General features: G+C 35.9%; 1 protein-coding gene across 6 annotated transcripts in view; it reads left to right on the top strand.

Annotated features, from left to right (window-relative positions):
• The window catches only part of LOC103764132 (sodium channel protein type 1 subunit alpha), a 90410-nt gene that overhangs the window by 12312 nt on the left and 57416 nt on the right, over nucleotides 1-20682 (top strand). For all 6 annotated transcript variants that reach the window (XM_029959810.1, XM_008931001.4, XM_029959813.1 and 3 more), the window contains one exon: nucleotides 15810-16125. In XM_029959810.1, the coding sequence (XP_029815670.1) occupies nucleotides 15862-16125 (264 nt within the window). In that variant the 5' untranslated portion in view covers nucleotides 15810-15861. The remainder of the gene's footprint in view (nucleotides 1-15809; nucleotides 16126-20682) is intronic.

Raw genomic sequence — 20682 nt, 5'->3', positions numbered from 1 at the left:
AAAGTGAGTGTACCAGAGCCATTTCAAAGTTTTATTTTCAATGTTTATATTCAGTATTTTTCACAGCTGAGAAACTCAATCTGATACATTTATTTTCTAAAATGAAACCCTAAATAATGACAAATATACCACCTGGAATGTTCAGTGATGGATAAAGATAGAGAACTATTCAGAGTTCCATACTGGCTACCTTAACAATGCTTAATTGAAAAAAAAAGTTATCCAACAATTTAATTTTTTTCCTTAAATATTAACTATGTAATGTAGAAACCTCGCGTCTGAGTATTTTTGCCTTCAGTTCAACTTATTTTCTTTTTACTCACACAGGGAGAGATAAATCATTTTATAGCAGCAGAATGTACACCCACCTGGGCTACTTATCTGTGAGAAAATTTAGCAGAATTTCTTTATTCTAGTAGAACAGCCAATCTCCAGAGGTGCCTTCCCACCTCAGCCAGTCTATGAGTCTGTAATACAAAACCACATCCTAGGAGTGCAGGTGAAGGGTGTCACCAGCTTGTTCATCTCTAATAAGGAACAACTAAGCACCAAAAAATGAATATGAGAAAATAAATTATAAAATATAAATATAAATATTAAATATATAAATTATAAACCTATTTCTATTAATATAAATATAAATTAGAAAATGTGGACATGCTAATGTAGATGCAGTGTTGCATCACCACATATGAGGAGTGTGCCTGGTCTGAAGTCAAAACATTGTCATATTTCATGAGTGGGACATATAGTAGACAGAAGTTTTCAGTTTTATTTATGTGCGATGAGATTAGAGGAAAAAAATCTTAATTACTATGAGTGCCTTTCAAATAGAATTCTAACTGAAGATTACTTTTATTCAAACAATATTTTAATTTTTTAGTTTTTATTTTGCAATCATTTTTTGAAACTGTTTTCTTGCAACACTAGGAACAGTGGTGCTACCGCTTTATTTCACACACAAACTTCAGCTTGACCTAAAAAGAGCCATTGTCTCTTTTGCTTTGCTATCAACCACATCTGCTGAGGGTGTCACTATAATGAGTTTAAAATGAGCAGTGGCTCAGAAGGGCACATACATTCTCTGTTCAGTTTTTTAAAAAATGATAAGTGTTATGTGCAATACCAATCCCATGTATTCTTACAGTTTATGGGAACTCTGGGGCTACAGCCTGGTAAAAAGAAATTCTCATATCTTTTAGACAGTGCATCTGGTAGTTTTGCTGTAGGTTGTGTGCTGTCCAGCTGCTGCACAGGCTGCCTGGGAGTCTGTCCCTGGTGGGCATTGACCTCAGACTTGCTCTCTGCTTTCCCCTCAAGACAGGTTTCTATACATCTGTGAAATCTAAGTTCAGACTACTCCTGAACCAGCACTAAATAATATTTAATGTCTGCACTGGGAGAAACAAAAATGCTTACTGACCAAGAGTAGAGAATGATAAATTATGAGACATGCTAACAAGAGAAAGCAAAGTAGCTGATACAGTACCCCCTCTCTTATGTCTGCATGCCTGATTCCTAGATGATATCTAACACTGAGTTTGGGGGGGGAACACCTGGGGAAATATGAATTAATTAATTTTTTTAAGTGCAGGGGAGTAGTAAACATTAGATTTTATTTTGAAAAGCTATTTCTTTGTTTCAAAACAAGTAAGTTTTCAGGACATTAAGTTCCATTTAACTCTCTTATAGTATTAATAGTGTTTTCTCCCCTTTTTCTTTGACCTCCTTGCACATAATATTTCTCTGTTTGTCTCAGCAGTGGCATTTAGTTCTCAGGGTTATATGCTTTGTAGAATTCTGAAATGCAGGAAATTGGTTGGTTTTGGCAGTAGTTTTTTTCCTCTTGTGATTAAAGTAAGCTTGACTATGATATAAGGCTGAAATTTCATACAAAAGGTATAAGCTTATGTATATAAGTCTATATTTTGGTGTTAAGGTAAAAAATACGTCTCCAAGCAGTGACAAGAATTTCATATTGATTTTTGTGTGAATTCTTGATTACTTAGTACTTTAGAAAAGGATGGCTTATGCCTTTAGCTGTCTGTTCAGATAAGTTTCAGATAGGAAATACAAGCCATTTGCTCTCTTTCATGTGAGAAAAGATGGTGAAGATGGCTGAATAATGGCTGAGGGTAGTGAAACTGTGATTAGCAGTATACTGAAGACCACAAAGTAAGCAGTTTTCTCCTCTCTTTGGAGGTCTGCAGGTCTGTGTTTGTGTAATGTTTCCAATTCAAGTGGCTTTGCTGAAGCAGTAATTGTTAACAGTTTTAGGGGTTTAAAACAAGATGGATTTCAGGTTTTTTGGGGCATTCATGTGTCATCCCAGTTAAAATACCATATTGCAGTGTTGTGGACTGTATTTTTACTTCTGAAAGTTTCAGGAACTTTATTAAAATCCACCTCGGGCTCAAATTCTGAATGCATTCCTTCATACTACTCCTCTGAAGCACACAGTCTTGAATTTTAACACCTCAATATCCAGATTCTTACCTGCAAGTTACTCTATTTCAATTTGTGGCCTACATTACAAGTTAGCTTGGTATGGCGTATGGATACTTTTGTATGTCTACAGTAGGCAGGCATTCAGATATGGACCCCAATCTGTATGTGCTATTCAAATTCAGAGAGAAAGGAAATCCCTGCTCCAACCAGGATGCAATCTAGCATAAGGAAAAATGCTTAGATATCACAGAGGGAAAGAAGACCTTTATGGTGATGGAGTTGTTTTGGTAGCTGAGCAGTTTTAAACTGAAGAGTTTTAGAAGGTGTCGTGAAAAAGAAAAGGTTAAAAGGAGAATAATGAGGAATCTTTGCAGATATTAGTATCTCCTAAATGGAACTGAAAGTCTTCAAAAGCACAGTGTTGATGTAAATTGAAAATTTAAACAACAGAGTTAACATCTAAAAAATTAAATTCAGGATAATGAAGAAAGGCTGCAAAGACCCTCTGAGAGGAAACCAGTCGTCTGTTTTCTGAGAACTTATAGAGCAGGATAACATAGCTCAAGCAACTAGTTAGAAATTTATTCTGAATAAGGGCAGGTTTTGTTATATAAGAAGAAACTTGTTTCTTTGTAAGCATGATGGAAAAGAGACCTTAGATATAGGAGGGGTGTTAAAAGTACAATAAGATTTAAACATAGTTTGCCTCCAAAACTTGGACAAGGACATTTGACATATATAATATAAGAGTCAGATTCATTATGACTGCCAGTATCACAGGCACCACTGACCTCAGCAGCCCTTAGGCTTGGTTGCCTTTCATGTGCCAAACTGCTGTGTTAAGCACTCATAGTCTGGGATGAATCACTCCATCTAGAAATTGAAAACATTTACACCAGCAATGGCAGCAGAAGGAAGTCTGAAATAATTAAAACCTAGGTCAATCGAACTACATATAGGATAAATAGGATGTTTCTGAAGGGAGCTTGGAGACTAAAATAGCTACAACCATCCATTCTACGTGCTTTCAGCAGGGCCCCTGTGGTTTCAACAGCTCTGACGCTATTCTGGAAAGATAAACTTCACAGGTGTGTAAACCCATTTACCTGCAATGTGAACATGTCTGGTGTTCAGGGGACAAAACCAAAAGTAACTCAAGAGAGACTTTCCAAGAAAAGCTCAGGTGTCTGCAGACTTGGAGATCTGAAAGCAATCTGTTTCCCAGGTCCAGAAGGACTACCTGTAAAAGCCAGTATCACCACAAATACACCAGAAATATTGGCAGGTTCATGTTGCCTCAGAAGCTGCTTATGACAGAATAAAGTTTTGGCTGCACACTCTCAAATATAGTACAGATGTAGCCCGAGAAAAATAGGTAATAAAACAGAATATTAAAATTCCATATTGCTGCTGATAAATCTATGTGCTCTTGTTTAAAAACAAATGCCTTAAGATTTGATACTGTAAAATATATTGCACTTTTTCACTCTCTTCTTAGGGGACATAGTCACTAAGGGGACAGGCTGTGTAAAGTGCCTAATCACAGTCTTATGCTTTCTCCATCTGTTATGCATCAGGTCATTGTGTTCTCACTGAAAAAATGCCTCTTGCTCTGCATTCTCACCTGGCTTTAACTCTTTTACAGTGGTAAGAATTTTGATCTTGACCTTATTTGGTTTTGGAATATTTTAGGTACATTCACCTCTTCCTGCTTGTTGGCTTGCTACAAGCTTCTGTGGTCAACGTGCAGTTCACCCAAGAATTCCCTTGTCACTGAGCCAACAGAAAGCCCAACTTCACAACCACGTACCTGAAAACCCAGCCTTGATCCAATCTAGCCCAAAACACTCCCAAAGCACTCACTTCCAGCAAGCCCTGCTGCCTGGAAAGGCTCAAACAGACATGGAGGGAGACAGCACACTTGCATCTTGCTCCCTAGGACCCACTTACCTAAGGATAATGTTAAGTTCAAGTTCTCCATGGGCTTGCCAGAAAGATGAAAAGATTTCATGGAGGAAAAAGTCTGAGCAAAAAAAGTAAGAAGACAGGAAGGGAGAGCAAAAATTTTCATACCTTTTTTTTGAGGACTTTCCTCAGGCCCCCTTTCCTGCCCCCTATCCTCAACCTTTCCCACCTTGAGAATTGCTATGTAGTTGATACCAATTACATTATATTTTGTATGACATTACATATTGTAGTATAAAAAGCATTTTATCATCCCACAGTTTAAAGTATGAGAAGTAATTTGCACTATAAGTGACAAAAGAAGACTTCCATCATAATGAATTTATAGATACTCTGCAAAAATTTAATTATTAAATGATGGATGATATGTATATTTACACGATTGCAATAGTACTTGTATTAATTTATCAATAAAAATATATATCACTCCTATTTCTTTTTTAGGCATTAATCATACAGCATTGAAATATCAAAATATGTTCAGAAAAAGAAACTGCATCTTTTTAGCATATGTGAAATTCAGCTCATAAAACTTCAGTATGTATAAGAAGACTAGAGGGAAGTATTCTTCTGGGTTAATGTGCCTCTATTTTAAGATAAGACAAAAGGATTTTTAGTTGAAATTACATTTTTACCTAGCACAAATCAGAATTCTTCAAGATATAACTCAATTACATCAATTAGGTAACAAAAACTTACCTGCATGAATGAGGTAAGATCTGTTAGATTACAAACATAAATCTTGATGCAATTTTAAATTGTAGAGAAAACCAAGAATTTTGAGAGTGATAAATATGGAAAACTACATAAACAGGTGTAACAAACCAACTCCTACTCAAAATTGCTAAGCCCTGAAAATTATTCTATGTTTATACTTTTCATAAGCTTTTTCCTCAAAAACAAATTAAGATCTATTTGATATCATTTCCACTTATGATATTAAGTCTCTAATTTGTCCTTGACTCACAGTGAATGTGACACGAACATTTTTAAGCTTTTTAACTGTGCATGTTTCCCTCAGACTTAAATGTCCTTCGATTCCTTAGAGCCATGACCCTACAAATTGCATTGATCTTTTCTCTGACAGTGTTCACTGTTGACATACTTACTTTTTATAAGTGGATATTCCCATCTTTATGTAGTGCTCTTACTTTCATTTTTGTACCCCCACTCAAGTGCATTGAAAAATGGTTTTAAAAAATGAAGTTTCCTGCTTTGGCTTCTCCCTGTAAGCTTGTTTATACAAATGCACCTGAGCTGTATATATAACGCCTGCAGAAACATTATTCAGCTCTCAGAGTCTGGTAGAAAATGGTACCTTGTCTTCAGATGCATTGATCAGACAAGAAGCATGACATGCTGAGGAGTGCCTCTCCTCATTTTTCTCATCTGGGTGTGTTGTAAATCAATACCTGACTCTGGGAGGTTGAGTGGCTGAAGCTTTCTCTCATCTAGCAGAGCTAGAACTAGCTTTCACACTGGTCTGCTAGTACTAAAGAGTTATGGAACAACAACAATGACTAATCTTATAATTTAAGATACTGCCCTGGACACCTGATGCCAAAATACCAGAAGGCATTAAACTCACTATTATAAACTAAAAATTACTATTTAGAAACAGCATTCCAAAACACTTTAGTCTCTAATACATTAAAAATGACAATTTAGAATGGCAATAAGTAGTTTCAATCACAAATGCAAGAGTACTTTCAGTCAATGAAAAGACAAAAGTATGGGTTTGAACCATACTTTAATCCCCAATCCCAAATCCTATAAAATGGGCAAACTCTTATTTTTTGATCAGAAAAGCTGAGATCGAAAGAAATGTGATTTGCTGTTAGTCAGATCTGACATTGTTTGCTGTCGTCTTTACTGTACCATGTTGATTCTTCTATTTGAGCTTTCATCTTACAGGTGGAGCCACATGAACAGAGTCACATGGTACATACCTAGTAATCTATGAGTTTCAATTTAAGATAGAATGAAAGGTAGAAAACTTTAAAATTATTAAATATTTTATTACTTCATTAGCCTCATTAATATAGTTTGTGTATATTTGATGTGTGATATTTATAAGAACTACAGATCTCAAACCTCTTTCCTTTTTTCATATTTCTGTACCTAGATTTGAGAATAATTTCTTTGCAATATCATCACTAAATGTGCACTACAATTCTATGTTTAACCACATAGCTCAGTACTATATTTGATAAAGTAAATGTTGCTTGCTTTTTAGCAGATTATCTGATCTTCAGGGTGGTAACAGAAAGTGGCTCAGAATTTGAATGACTGAATGTTTTTCTGCAAAATTTGTTATCGTTTATGCTATTTTTAAGTATATATCAATCTTTCAGAAATTTCTGATTAATGGTTTTCCATTTTTAAATAACACATAGTAGCTGGTGATAATGTCCAAGTTTTACATTTTTTCTGTTTTCTCAGTACACTTCATAGCATTAAGTTCATCAGTTTTCAAATGTTCTGGGCTGCTAAACATTTAAAGTTCCTGCACATAACATATTCTTATTTATTTTAAGAAGCACATTTCTCTAATTGTTCTTCCTGACCAGTCATAGAATTAAAAAAAACTCCCAAAGTCCCAATATCACCAGATTTCATAATCTATAATATTATTGCTCTTGACTTTTGACTGGATTATTTATTATATCTTTACATTCCCATCAAAAATCAACTTAACATCCTGAACATTTATTGTAAGGTTGGAATAGAAAATATTAAATGACTGGAAAGTCACCAACACCTCAAAAGGAAAAAAAACGTGAAATCTTTGCTTTTAAATGAGTCAGTGTGGCTAACAATCTTCACTCAGTGGCTTTCAAAACACTGCTTCTGTGGAAATACTAATTCCTAGGCTCTACCTTTCTTTGCAAATCCAGAACTTTTTCCAATAAGGCATTGCTCAAAGGGTGGGGCAGAGACAGCAGGTCCTGTTGCTGCAACTTGTAGTTAACCATTTAATAGTAAGAACCATTTAGGAATGGTTTCTAGGAATTTTCAAGATTGTTTTCCCCTCTATGCAACTGAAAATACTGAGAGTCATGTAGGAGTTTTTAGATCTCAAAACAAGCCAAATATCTAATATTCAATAGAGGAAATGAACTATGCGACTGTACTACCTCTAGGGCACAAGGTGTCAGGGCTTGAGCACTGTCATATCTCAAGACCATGTCATGTATAGACATGCCTGGACATAAAACTGAAACATGATAGCCTCCTGAGTGTCCACTGAACAAGAATTTTGGAAAATTACATTGGACTGTCATTGTTAATTCAAAATTTTGTTGAAAATCAGTTCAAACTTAATCAGGAAATAGGTGAGAATTGCTTACATGTTTATTTTTGACCGGGTCTGTGTTTTGGAAGTTTCTTTACAGTAGTGATGTGACTTTTTTTTATTTTTATTTTGAAAGATATATGTATATGTGAAATAGTTTTTAAAGTTAAATGTGTATCTGCAAGAAGAGATGCTAGTTATGCTACTGTAAAGAGAAATTGTTAATCTCCTGGTAATAAGCCATTTCTCACATATTGTTAGAAAATTATTAAGTTCAAAGCAGCATACTAAGAAATAGAACAATCCTCTTCCTGTTGGTAAAAATGGTTGCTCATTTTTGTGTTCAGAATCACAAAACTGCTGAGGACCATGTGGAGAGAGCTGCAGGTGAGTTCCTATCCTTAGGATCAGGGGTGGCCAGTGAACAAGGATACATTGCCTTGCCCACATAAACAGCAATACAAATGCCATGTTAGATGAAATTAACATACAGCATACAAATTACTCTGAAAAACACTTGTCACATGTAGCCCATGTATTTGTTACATGTCGTAAAACCTGAGGGCTGCAGAAGGGGCTGATGACCACAGGAGCATTTCCAAAGTCATGCAGTGACAGTAGTGCTTCCTAGGCTGTGGAGCTGGTTTGTGGTTTGAACATCTCCCATTGCTTGTGCACTTGCTCATTTTGAAGACAGTCTGTGAGATGAATCCCTCACTTTGGGTGTGCACTTCATTGACTTAGCATATGATACCCTCCTTCTAAAACAGAGCAGTGAAGGAAGCTGTTACTGCCTCCTCTCTGCACTGTGCACAAGCATGTGCTGAGGCATGCCTTGAGTGTACAGTGACTTAAAAGCAAGGGGATAAAGTTTCAAAAGTTCTACCTTTCATATGTGTCTGAATTTCCTGTGCAGTATAAAAAGGTATTTACAAGTTTCTACAGTTTGGGGGGAGGTTACCCCTTCATAGCAGCCCCATCACTGTGCACGCGAACAGGAAATTCTTTTGGTTTACTTAATTACAATTGATTTTTTTCCCCATTATCTTGTGTGTTAGACATGTTCCTGATGTTCCTGCATCTGCTTCCTTGATTCAGGGGAATCTCAAGAGTGAAATCAGTGCTTGCTGTTCTGTCTGTTTAGAAAAAAACTCCACAGAAACAAGCATAACTAAAACTGTTCAAAAGTAAATACTTTTGTCATTGTGTCTTTCAGGCTTCTGGCCTTTCCACTGACCACATGAGATAGCAAGTACCTGAATGCTATTATTGGGGTTAGGCAACCCACAAAACTAATAATTTGAGTGTGGTGACATCTTTGGTTTTGTTAGCTCTGCAAATTTGGCATCATCACAGGGTATGGTGCAATCTGTTTTCCATCAGCTTTTATTTTTTGTTTCCCAAGTGTGGTAATAGGCCAAGACCAGAACTTAAATCTTGTCTTAAATTCAATTTTACCTTAATGTAAAATGAATCAGTAGCATTATGTAATGTACACTGCATAGCCTACATGGCCTTGTTTATTGTTTTAACTGAAGAGAGGTGCTATTATGCTTGCTAAGGTAAATGGAAACAGATGTTTTGGAAACAGATATTTAAGAAAATTAATCTTGAGTTTGTAATGTAGAATGTCAGTAGAAGGGGTCAGTGCTCTACTCAAAGGAAAGAAAGCAGAAAGATTGCTGCTCTGTACTGCAGTCATTTGCTGCACAAGATACACTGCAGGAACAGGGTAAGCATGGAATTCATTCAGCTTGGTAGCAGTCCAGTAGTTCTATGCTATTAAATATATTTGCTTAGATGGAGTAGTAATGCAGCTGCATTGTGACTTGTCCCATTAAAATATTTTTTCCTTTCTATGGAACTGTGTAAATAATTTGGGGTTTTTTTCAGTTTTCTAAAATAGAAATGACTTGCTTGAAGTTAATAGAATTAAACTAGCAAAGCAGTAAGCAGAAGCAAGCTTTTTTTTTCAACCTAAAGCAAAGCCTATTGCCTATGTTTTGACTTAGAGAGACATTAGTTAAATTTAAAAATGTAATGAGAATAACAATTTCAACAATGCATACATATATGTAACTATGAGAGATGGATAATATACTGTGTCTGCATCATGTGGCTTTCTGATTTCCTCTAAACAAGACACAAGGACAGAACTGAGAATCTAGGTGTTAAATCTAGGGGAAAAAAGCTTGCAGTGGACAACAGTTCCCCATACAGATAGCTCACAGGGAGCATTCTGGTTTTACCAGCATGGGGGTTTTGCTTGGCTAGTTATCTTATTTGAGGCAGGCTGGCTTATTTTATTTTGTTTTATTTTCAAAACTGAGGCTTGTATTTTCTTCATAAATTAAAGAAATTAATCATGAGTGAAAACTAGAACTAAACCCTCTTTTCCCATAGGTAGTGCTAATTTTTTTCTTGTCAGTTATGAATATATCTCTAGTGACTTTCAACTGCCTTTTCTCAAGTGAATTTACTAGATATAATAGAGAAATAGCTCTAGGAGCAGGGATCAGAAACCATGATTGCCTTTCCAAATGAAAGATTACCATTAAGATGCCAAGTTCATGTTTTCTTACAAGTTTCTATCCCACTAATCTTGATTTCATTCCTGCATAGTGATGACAGAGAACTGCAAAGAGAGATCAGATCGTCTGTTGCCTGTGGCCATGTACGAGTTTTGCTGACTGATGGAAAATGTGGCTTTGAAATCCCTGGAGCTGATGAGGGAGTTTAGCAGAAATACATAATGAAATGTAAGCTAAGCAATTGTACAACAGTGTGGATATCATAGACATGAGCTGCATTTCCTACCCCTGTCTGTTCTGTTTTCTGGCTGTTGGGTAGCCTAGGCGAGCACTAAACTGCCTTCCTAAATCACATAGTTGTCCTCTGGCTATTTGCAACTCTGTGGCAAACTAAATAGTCAACCTCTCCCTCATCACTTCCCTTCTGTGACTCTTTCATTGCACCAATAACCTTGTTGTATGTCATGTTAAGTAATGGAAATACCCAGCTGCAAAGCATAGATTTTCACTTGAGCTGGTACATACTATTTGATTACTTCCAATATTTCAGATAATTTATTTATGGCTCAGTGCATATCTATGTACCCTATTCTGATGTCTGCAGTATTATTGTACTTACCCTTTATTTAAAATTAATACGCGTTAAATGAATACAGTTAGCCAAGTCCAAGTAATCTAATGCAAGCAAGTCCTTGTGCTCAGATCTGCATTTTCCATGCTGAGAGGAAATATCAAGAAGATGGTAAAAAAAATATGGGAGAATCCTTATGAAATTCTAGTAATATATATGTTTCCCTTATAAAGCGGTCCATTACATTTAATATTATATAGGAGCTACAGAGAGTCATAAAAAGTTGTATAGTCCCAGTATTCTAAACTGATTTCTGCTCTTCTGCCAAATGTATTCCTTTGGATATCCTACTTTCCTTTGCTACCTGCAGTAGCCCTAAAAAAGAGACAAACAGGCCAGACTCTGGCTTGGGATTCCTGCTTAGCTAAGACCACAGATATAAAACTGCAGTGGTTTCCCATACTTTCCTTCCTCTCCTCTCACAAGTCCACACTTTGAGGAAGCTAATTTATATTTATTCTTTATGTCGAAGACAAGAATCATAATGACTAGTTGATAAATGAAAAGTAATGAGAAATTGTTCCAATAAACAATGCAAAATGTTATAACACAGAGATCTGGACTCTGTGAGTTTACATGTAGAGTCACTAATTTATCTTTATTTTGTAACAGCTAAATTTTAATTCATGGGTGTTGTACCAGGAGATCAAACATTGAAGCATGTTGCAGTTATAGACTTAAACGTATAGATAATATAAAGAAGTTCACTTGCCAGAGTTTAGGTGTTTGCAGTCCTGTAGTTCTACATGTATGCTAAGGTTCTGACCAAACTCTCCATAAATTCACATCACTATTTGTTATGAAGGCATGAAGAACATGAAAATTACCAGTAAACTAGATGTTTACCAGGTTAGGAAATTATCTTCTTGTTCAAGCTTGTCTCTTTTTCAGAGAGTTATATATCATTTAGTTGACTTCTTCAAGGGGTAATGTGTAACTGATTTCGAAGCATTGTTTGACAAGGCACCATCTCTTCATCTATTTGCTAATATGTTCCTCTACTTTGCCTATAAAAATTATTTAGGTGAAATCTAAATAGAAGACCATAAAAATTTGCAGATGCTCTGTGGATATTTGATAGTTCAAGTTATTTTTGACATATGTATAGATCTGAAATTACACAAGGCATACAGTAGTCCACATCCATCAGGGAAGTGCTGAACCAACTGTATGTATATTGTCCAGATGGTCTGTGTGTGCATAGCTAATCCAGTGTAGTTCTGGGTACTTCGGGCTTAATATGCATGGGCAGATCAACTGTGCTTTGTGCAATTACACAGATGCAGCTGAACAACTTGTGGCTTATTCTGCTTGTGGTCTACAGATGGTTCGACCCATGCACACTGAGTGTACTAAGTGTGCTCTGCAGTTATCTGGCTTACAGCAATGTATACTGCAAAGTAGGTATGAATATACTTTGCTTGGGAAATATCAGAAGAAACACAATGATTCTATTCTCAAATATTCTGAGTACCTTATTTTCCAAAATTTGAAATGTTTTATCTACTGATAAACTGCTCATAAGAAAGTGGCTCAGACTTGGAAATGTAGAAGGAAAAAAAAAATCTTTTTCCCTCAAGGAGAGTAGGAAAGAACTTAATAAGAAATCTGTATTTTGTGTATTCTTATATTCTTTTTTTTGGTAGAATTACTAGTGTAAATAAAAAAATCCATTTGAATCATGTAAGCAATCTGTAGTTATTCAATTAATATTTAATAAATCACTTGGTAGAAATCAGAAGGATATAATTTGATTATTTTGTCTGGTATCAATTTTTATCCATCCCCATAACAGATAAGTGAGAATAAATTCATTGACTATAGTAAAGGAAATACAAGCCTATTAGTTAACCACTGTGATATGACAGATTAAAGTGCTTTGGGACTGACTATAGTGAAATGTGAATGTATTTAGTATTGACTTTTAAATTTATAGAAGATTTCTATTTGCAATTCTAAATACTTAAAATCATGGAAATGCATGAAGAAATGGAAAATGTATCTATATGTATCTATAGTATCATCCTCTATTCTGCTAAGAGGATAAAAAGTAGGTAATCTTCATAAAGCCTCCCGAAACATTTTGTTAAGTACAGCCTACTTAGATTTAGTTACATCTAAAGGTGTAGCTAGTTAGCTCTGTGTGCATTTGACAGACCTGTGAACATTCTAGGATTAATTATAGAAAAACAACATAGAATTCCTTTCTATAGAAAAAAATACATGTATTATTAGAAAAGCCCACAGCATTTGCCATTTTTAAACTCAGTGTGTAAGCACAGGAGCTGAATCAAATGTTTTTGCAATATAACTAATGGCTATGAACGAGCTTGTTTCTGTGCATCTGCAGGCAAATCCTGCGGGCTTACCTCCTTATCCTGCATCCCAGGTGGGGACACTCTCTGAACTAAAAGGCGATCCTGACACAGCACCCTATGGTTTCAGAGCTCTTCTCTGCTGACTGCTCACATTTCCTTCCTCCTCAACACATGAGATTGCCCTTGCTACTGTCAAGCACCTCCCTCCCACTGTGCCAGGACTCCTTTGGCTTGCTGTGCCCTCACTGGCCACTGTGGCAGGGAACACTGAGTGCTGTGTACAGTGATGGTTTTGCACAGTGAATGAAATTTTCAAAGGAAAAATGGCAAAGGGGAAAGCCACCCTCCTGGGTCTCACTAGGAGAAGGAGGAGAGAGAAAGGTAGACATGTCTGTGTAGACTCATTTGCTGATACCCATGGGGATTGGAGAAGAGGAAGTGGAAAAGAGAAAGAGAGAAGGTCTTAGTCCCTTTCAAGTCTCTGAAGCCCACAGAGCAAGTAGTATCTACCTACAGCTGTGTCTTCTGTAATATCTGAATAACAGCTTAACATGAGATCTGTTTTCTAAATTCCGGTGCCACTTACGGGGATCAGTTTGGGATCGGAAAGTTCAGTGATGTGGCAGGTAGTTTTTTCTCCTTCTTTCCCAGTATCCACAAGGTGTGATTGAATAGTAAGAAACTCACACTCTGAGTGTGAGTTTATAACTGTTCAGTAGTTAAGTGACTGAAGTTTCAATTCCTTGAAGTAACCAAAACCAGGAAATAGGGAGCTGAGGACTGTCTGGAGGATGCTGTCTATGTAGAGGAAGGCAAGATCTTAAATCCTTTTTGGTTGAGGTACATTTTCTTGTATCCTTTCACCCCCTAAAGGAGACAGAACAGGATAATTCCTTTTCCCTTAGAAAGAAGGGAAAGCTGTACAGAACGGGGTTTGGCTTGAATCTGTACTCTGCGTGAGTGAATACTTCGTGCTTTGATAAGGGATTAGCTCTCTTTAATTTTTTTTACAGTGAGAAATTTGCCACCTTGATTCTTTAGAAGTCATTTCTCTGTTTTGGGGTGATGATCATATACATCTGTGTGAAATATAGGGGAGTTTAACTTTCTTGAGAAATCAAGAAAATTGAGTTTGTAGAGCCCATAAGCACTTTGACCCCTCTTTCTTATGTAATCTGTAATCCATTACTCAGCACATACATGTCATTAAGATATTTGTGCTCACCCTGGCATTAATGATCTACAGAATCTGGCGTTTATTGCCTAAGATAATTGGGTGACCTTCTCTTTAATTTCCCAGCTATGTTTTTCTTTTTTTCTGCCTTTATTTGTCATCTAATTTCCTATTCTCCTTTTTGACTTTTCCTAAGTTTAACCCTATCTGCATTTGCTTCTCATCCCACTCCTTTCCCAGTAATCTGTTCTTCCACCTATGTTTTAGTTTTCCTTGTTTTCATCTCTGCATTTTTATACCGCTAATCTTCCAGTCTTCCTATTTTTTCCTTTTTGCATTTTTCATTTTCTCCCTTAATTCTTTCTGCATTCATTTACAGTCTACTCTTGAGCCATTTATTTTCCACAGTTTCTGGGGTTGTTTGTCACCTTTTAATTTATTTTAATATATTTTCCCTCGACCATCTCTTGTATTCTTACTTCTTTCTCATTCCATATATCTAGCTTATTTCAATGGCTACTGACCTGCATTGATTTTTGAGTCTCCTGAAAGGCTGACTGATCATTTCATAAGGAGCCCTGCAATGAGTGGAGACTGCATATTTCTCTTTACATTCAGGCATGAGGGATATATACACCATTGTGAGCCCACATATACATTTCCTCTATATGTCTGATGTCATCAGAAATCTATTCAGCAGCATGAACGATGCCAGATCAGTAGTCTTAACAGGATTTCTTTTTTTTTTCCTTCCCCCAACAGGTTTATTTTCTCAGTTGCAATATATAAATAAATATGTATATTAAAATACTTCCAGAATTTTCCAGTTACAGCTCTTGAATAAAGACCCAGGTACATAGTAACAGCTAATCTGAAATAAAACTAGGCAACTGCTCTTCTTCTTTTGTAGAATAACTACCCATACAAAAACTTACTTGGAACCACTATTTTAATATTTCATAATACACAGACTTGGTTCTCATTTGTTTAATAGAAATTCTGATTCTACAGTGCTTGTTTTTTGATGAACTCACTGAAAATTTCTGTGTTACCTCTGATGAACTGTGCTATTTATAGCTACCAATGTAATCCCGCTTGAGTCCAGGGGAGTATAAGGTGACCATAATATAACTAGAGTTATGAGGAAAGAATGTATTTATTTATTCTTAAGTATCATGCTTTTGCTTATTTGGAGTAAAAGGCTATTATAATCCTGGAGTTGAGAAATATTTGCTGTTTTAATAACTAGCATAAGAATCACTCAAGAACCTCTTACAAAGGTCAAATCACCAACTAAGCTTCTTACTTTATCTTTCTTTACATAATTTCAGTATTGTGTATTTTAACATTTCAACATAGCATAAACAAAAGCATTTAAAAATGTTATATCTTTCTTACTTGGTGATTTCAACACATTTGTTTGATTTTATTTTCTGCTTTCTTTTAGTATTTTCCTATGCAGAAGAATAAATGTTAATTAAAATGTGCAGGATGAAAAGATGGAGCAGTCAGTGCTTGTACCACCAGGACCAGACAGCTTCCAATACTTCACTAGAGAGTCTCTTGCAGCTATTGAACAACGCATTGCTGCAGAGAAAGCTAAGAATCCTAAACAAGAGCGTAAAGACGATGATGAAAATGGGCCAAAACCAAACAGTGATTTGGAGGCAGGAAAAACACTCCCGTTTATATACGGCGACATACCTCCAGGAATGGTGTCTGAGCCCTTGGAAGACATGGACCCATACTACATCAACAAAAAAGTGAGTCTAATATCAATCCTATTCACATGCCAGTGTTTGGAGTGCTTTATCATGCTCATTTCATTTTCATGAAGCGGATCGTGTAGTTACTTCAGTAATTAACACAGTTAATTTGCAACCAGAATCCATCCACCTTAATGATTACTAATTTTTCACCCTTTTCTTTTAATTTACATCAAAATTTATTCCTTTGATACAACTGAATTTATATAAAAGGAACATTTATATCAAAGCTGAAACATAGTGTGTGGTCTTTGATTATAAGCAATATGTAATACCTGTACAGCACATGTATACATAACACGTATATATTTTGCAAATTTTACAAACATGAATATACATTGGAACTGAGTACACTAACATTCTGTAGGGTTCTTCAGGTTTAAAACTAACAGCATGAACCAATTCATAGAACATTTTGTTCACAGAAATCTGCTTTGATAGCATATTCCTAAGCAATTTATGAAATCAATAGAGAAACAAATGGATAAGCAGAAAATATAATAAAAAGAGTGTAAAACTTATTTTAAAGTTTCTAGTGGAGCTGGCCTTGGACAGGCCTGGAATCCTTTCAGGATGATTCTGTTGTACAACCCATATGCAGCAGAAAAAGTTCATGTTTTATAACAATAGCTAGATCTGGTGATACTTGATTTATTGGATTCTGTGATTATAAAAACTCTATCAATATCAAGATAGGAGTTATTTTGACTTTAACAAACTACTGTGTTCTAGGTGTCTCAGCTTGCTAAATTTCATGTGATTTATGAGTCCTGTTTTGACAAGAGAGAAAATACTATATGAAAGAACAGTATTTTTATCTGTATTATTTGATGCCTCTGAAAGAGCCTTTATCTGCCATTCACAGCATATGAAGATTTATCTTTAAATCACAGTTCTACTTTTACAAAGATAAAAGATGTGTTTCTATAAAAGCAGGCTTTGTAGAGTTCTGTACTAATTGTGTCTGTTTATGATACAATATCCAATATAATTTTATCCCCACCTGCCCACAGCTCATCCTGGACCTTTATAGCCAAATCAGTCTGTCTTGTGGCTCTTACAGTGAAAACGGATACACAATAGGTATGACTATGATAGATATGCTTCTAGAGCCCTTAGGAATGGAAGACCTTTCCAATCCCTTCACAAATGGAGCTGAAAACTTACCATATCAGTGAGGTCTGATGATAAATTTGCAAGAAATGGTGTCAAACCAACTGAACGTATTGAATCAAGTTTCTGTACTATTTAAATGGAAGAATCTTTTTATTTGCACACTAAATAACTTTTATGGGCCAGTCACGTACCCTCTGGGATTCTCTTCTTTCTGCTGAAGTCCACACATGCTCTCTGTGCAAATGCTTTAATCTTCTAGAGGACAGAAATAGAAACAGCTCTGTCAGTCTAAGACAAGACAAAAATTTCTCACATGCTGCAATTCTCTCTGTTTTTTCTTCCTTCAGTAAGAAGAAAATGGACTTTCCTAACAGAAATTCAACAATCTGTTTCAATTTTGCATCACTAGTTTAACTTTAAAATATCAGATTTCTAGATTTTCTTATCTAGCTGTATGTGAATTCTGAAAACACTTTTATCTTGTTTCACTTGTATTTTGAAAGTATTGGCAGCAGTTGATGCTCCTGCAAGTCTCAGAAGGAGAAATACTTTGAGAAAAGCCTGAAGCAGAAATAAGCATCTCCAGAAAGTTGCATAGGACTCTTAACGCTCTTTAACATTTAACATTTCAGCTTCTTGTTTACTCCTCTCTGAATTCCATCTTATAAAGCCAAGTCCATCAGCACACACTCTTCTGATGTAACAGTCCGATAACCACTGCACAATCATTAGAGATTTTATGTTTCTATCTGGAGAAATATCTATCTAAAATATCATGGATCTAATGAAAAACACCAAAACGAAGGAAAATATTTATTTGCAAGAAAGGATAGGACAAGTATTATCAGATACCACTGTTGCTTCAGACCCCTCTTGAGATCTCTGCGTAAACCAAAGCTGTTTTTATCGACAGAAACTGTATCAGTTTAACTTCCAAACTTTCAAATAGGGAATAGAAATGGTTGCCCACAGCACTGATCAAATGACACTAATGAACATCGTCATGGGTTTTATTTGGGAAACCTGTATGGAGTTTTTAGGAATATCTTTTTTATTACAAATTAGGGTCATGAATGAAATCACCCATCATTTGCCTCATATGCAAGTGTTGCATCCCATTTCCTGGTGTTTTGGGGGTTTTTTCCTATTTTGGTCAAGGAAAGGTTGGTCGAGCTCACTGTATTTTTGCATGCACTGAATACTGAAAGATCATCTAGAGTGTTTTACATTTCATCTTTGGGACTCCTTTTTTTAAGCAAAAGATTTGTGTGTGCCATGATTTGATACAGTTGAATACAAAAAAGGACAGGAATAAATAAATGTGTTGAACTCATCTGAGAGCCCTAATTTATACCTAAGGTAGCCCTGAGATGAAAAGTTAAAATGTGAAAACCTGTTAAGAGAAAAAAAAGCAAATAGTTATACTAGATTTATGTTTTTGTAACTGTGCTTCTATGCAAAATCTACCACCAAAGAGGACATACTCATGCTCAATATTAATCTGAAGTTGAAGGGAAAAGGAAAAAATTAACAACTGTTTGACAGCAGAATAGCCCATTAGAGCAGTTTTACACACCTGACAGTATTTTTGATTTACACTGTATCACAGATAGGCCAAATGCCAACAACAGTACCCTTGAAACATAATTATTTTATTATACTAGAATACAATACTGTTCTCATATCCTTCTGATTTCATTATAATGAAATACTGCTGACTGTGGTGGCCAATACTGCTGGTCTTTAGAACTGTGAAGTTTAACATCCTAAAGGGTTGCATCACCTTTTTTTTTTTTAAAATCCATAATTGCTTAAATTGAATTGGAACTTTGTTCATTTTTTGTGTTCTGCTTCTGTGCAAGTGCAAATCAGTGTGTTCCCAATATAATAGTGACTGCCTGTTCATGCTCAAGCTGACATCACAAAGGATCAATGATGTTCATATCACTGTCTACAGAAAAAAGATCAGCTGGAACCCCCTAAGATCCTGACCTGTGGGCATGAATCAAAATCTGGTCCACTTAGTTTCATACTTTAAGGGCTGGCTCTTTTCCCCTAAACCTTGCTGCTATGTTAAAGAGGAAGGAGAGAATAGGTGGAACTAAGGGGGTAAAACTTCACTTTCCTCCTGCTATAATAGAAATATAGCATTGTTCACTGCCACTCCATGCCCTGCCTCTTGCCAGAAGGATGTTGAATGATGTCTATCAGATAAGATGCCTCTTTTTGTCCTGGCATTTGGTAATATTAGGTAATATCTGATCAAATCACTAACTCCTGGCTTTCACAGACTTGTCTTGGGTTGTGAAAAAACCAAAAAGATTCCATAAAATTGCTTCACTTAACTTTATAACAGCAGTAAAGTTGAATGCAGTAGTGATTTTAGAAATTTTCATGGTTGCAAGTGGTAGAATTTTAAGTGAAAAGTTCTAACAAAGCAAACAGTTAGGACGTGCTAGAAAACATGGTTTCAAAAGATAACCACAAACCCAAGAAATGGCAACTTCCCATATGCCATGACTCTCTAGCTGCCATTGGAGTTTTTCCAGAGAAACTGAGGACCCAGCTCAACAATGTCACCTCCAGTCTTTCATAAGGTCCTGTGAGCTTCTAGATGGTGTTTATTTAACTGTAGGAAGTGGCAATGCAGTGGGGTAGCAGTCAGCCTGCTAAATGTAGCCTTCCAGAAACTATGTGTAAAGCTAACTAGGAGGAAGGAGAACAGAAATAAGGTTTTGGGAACTCTTTGTCCCAAGAGATTCTTGGAGACCATATCTTTGTTCAGTGTTGACTACTATTCTCTCTTAGCTACATCTTCTCAAAACACTACTCCTCCTCCTTTGCCCTTCCCAAAATGCAGTTTCTGGCTTTCTTTCAAATATGGCAGAAGTTAAAGAACTGGGTTTTAGGTTACAAATACAAAAGCAGCAAATCAGGGACTTCTCTTCAGGGAATTCTTTGAATTTATATTCACACTCTAATACTTCAAGTGTGAGCCAGTTTTGTGCCTTTATAAAAATGAATTAAGCACTTTATAAAACATAAGCCCTAAAAAGTATACGTAATCCTTCATATAGGAGCATTACTCTTACAATTCATGTAGAATTTTTTTAGCTTTTCTCAATGTATGTCTACTTTGTCCTGACAGCTTTGGGTATAATATTTCATGTTCATCCACACTGCCTACACATTAACTTGCATCTGGGTTGGGAGTAGAGTGAGACATAGCAGGCAAACCAGGGGGGTAAGCTTACACAGGGATTGGATATCAACTCTTATTTGTATTTTTTAATGAAAATTCTTCTTCAGAGATAAGATACAATTTTAGTTCATGTCTAAGGCTAGAAGTCAGAGGACCAATAAAGTCATTCTGAAGGCTCGAGTTAGAAAGATGCTTTGAGTGAAAAGTTAAAATGGAGTTAGAGAATTTATGTCTTA

Source organism: Manacus vitellinus, unplaced genomic scaffold (assembly GCF_001715985.3).
Source record: "Manacus vitellinus isolate BGI_N305 unplaced genomic scaffold, ASM171598v3 scaffold_22_pilon, whole genome shotgun sequence".
NCBI classification, from domain to species: domain Eukaryota; kingdom Metazoa; phylum Chordata; class Aves; order Passeriformes; family Pipridae; genus Manacus; species Manacus vitellinus.
This window is presented reverse-complemented; position numbering and strand designations above follow the sequence as displayed.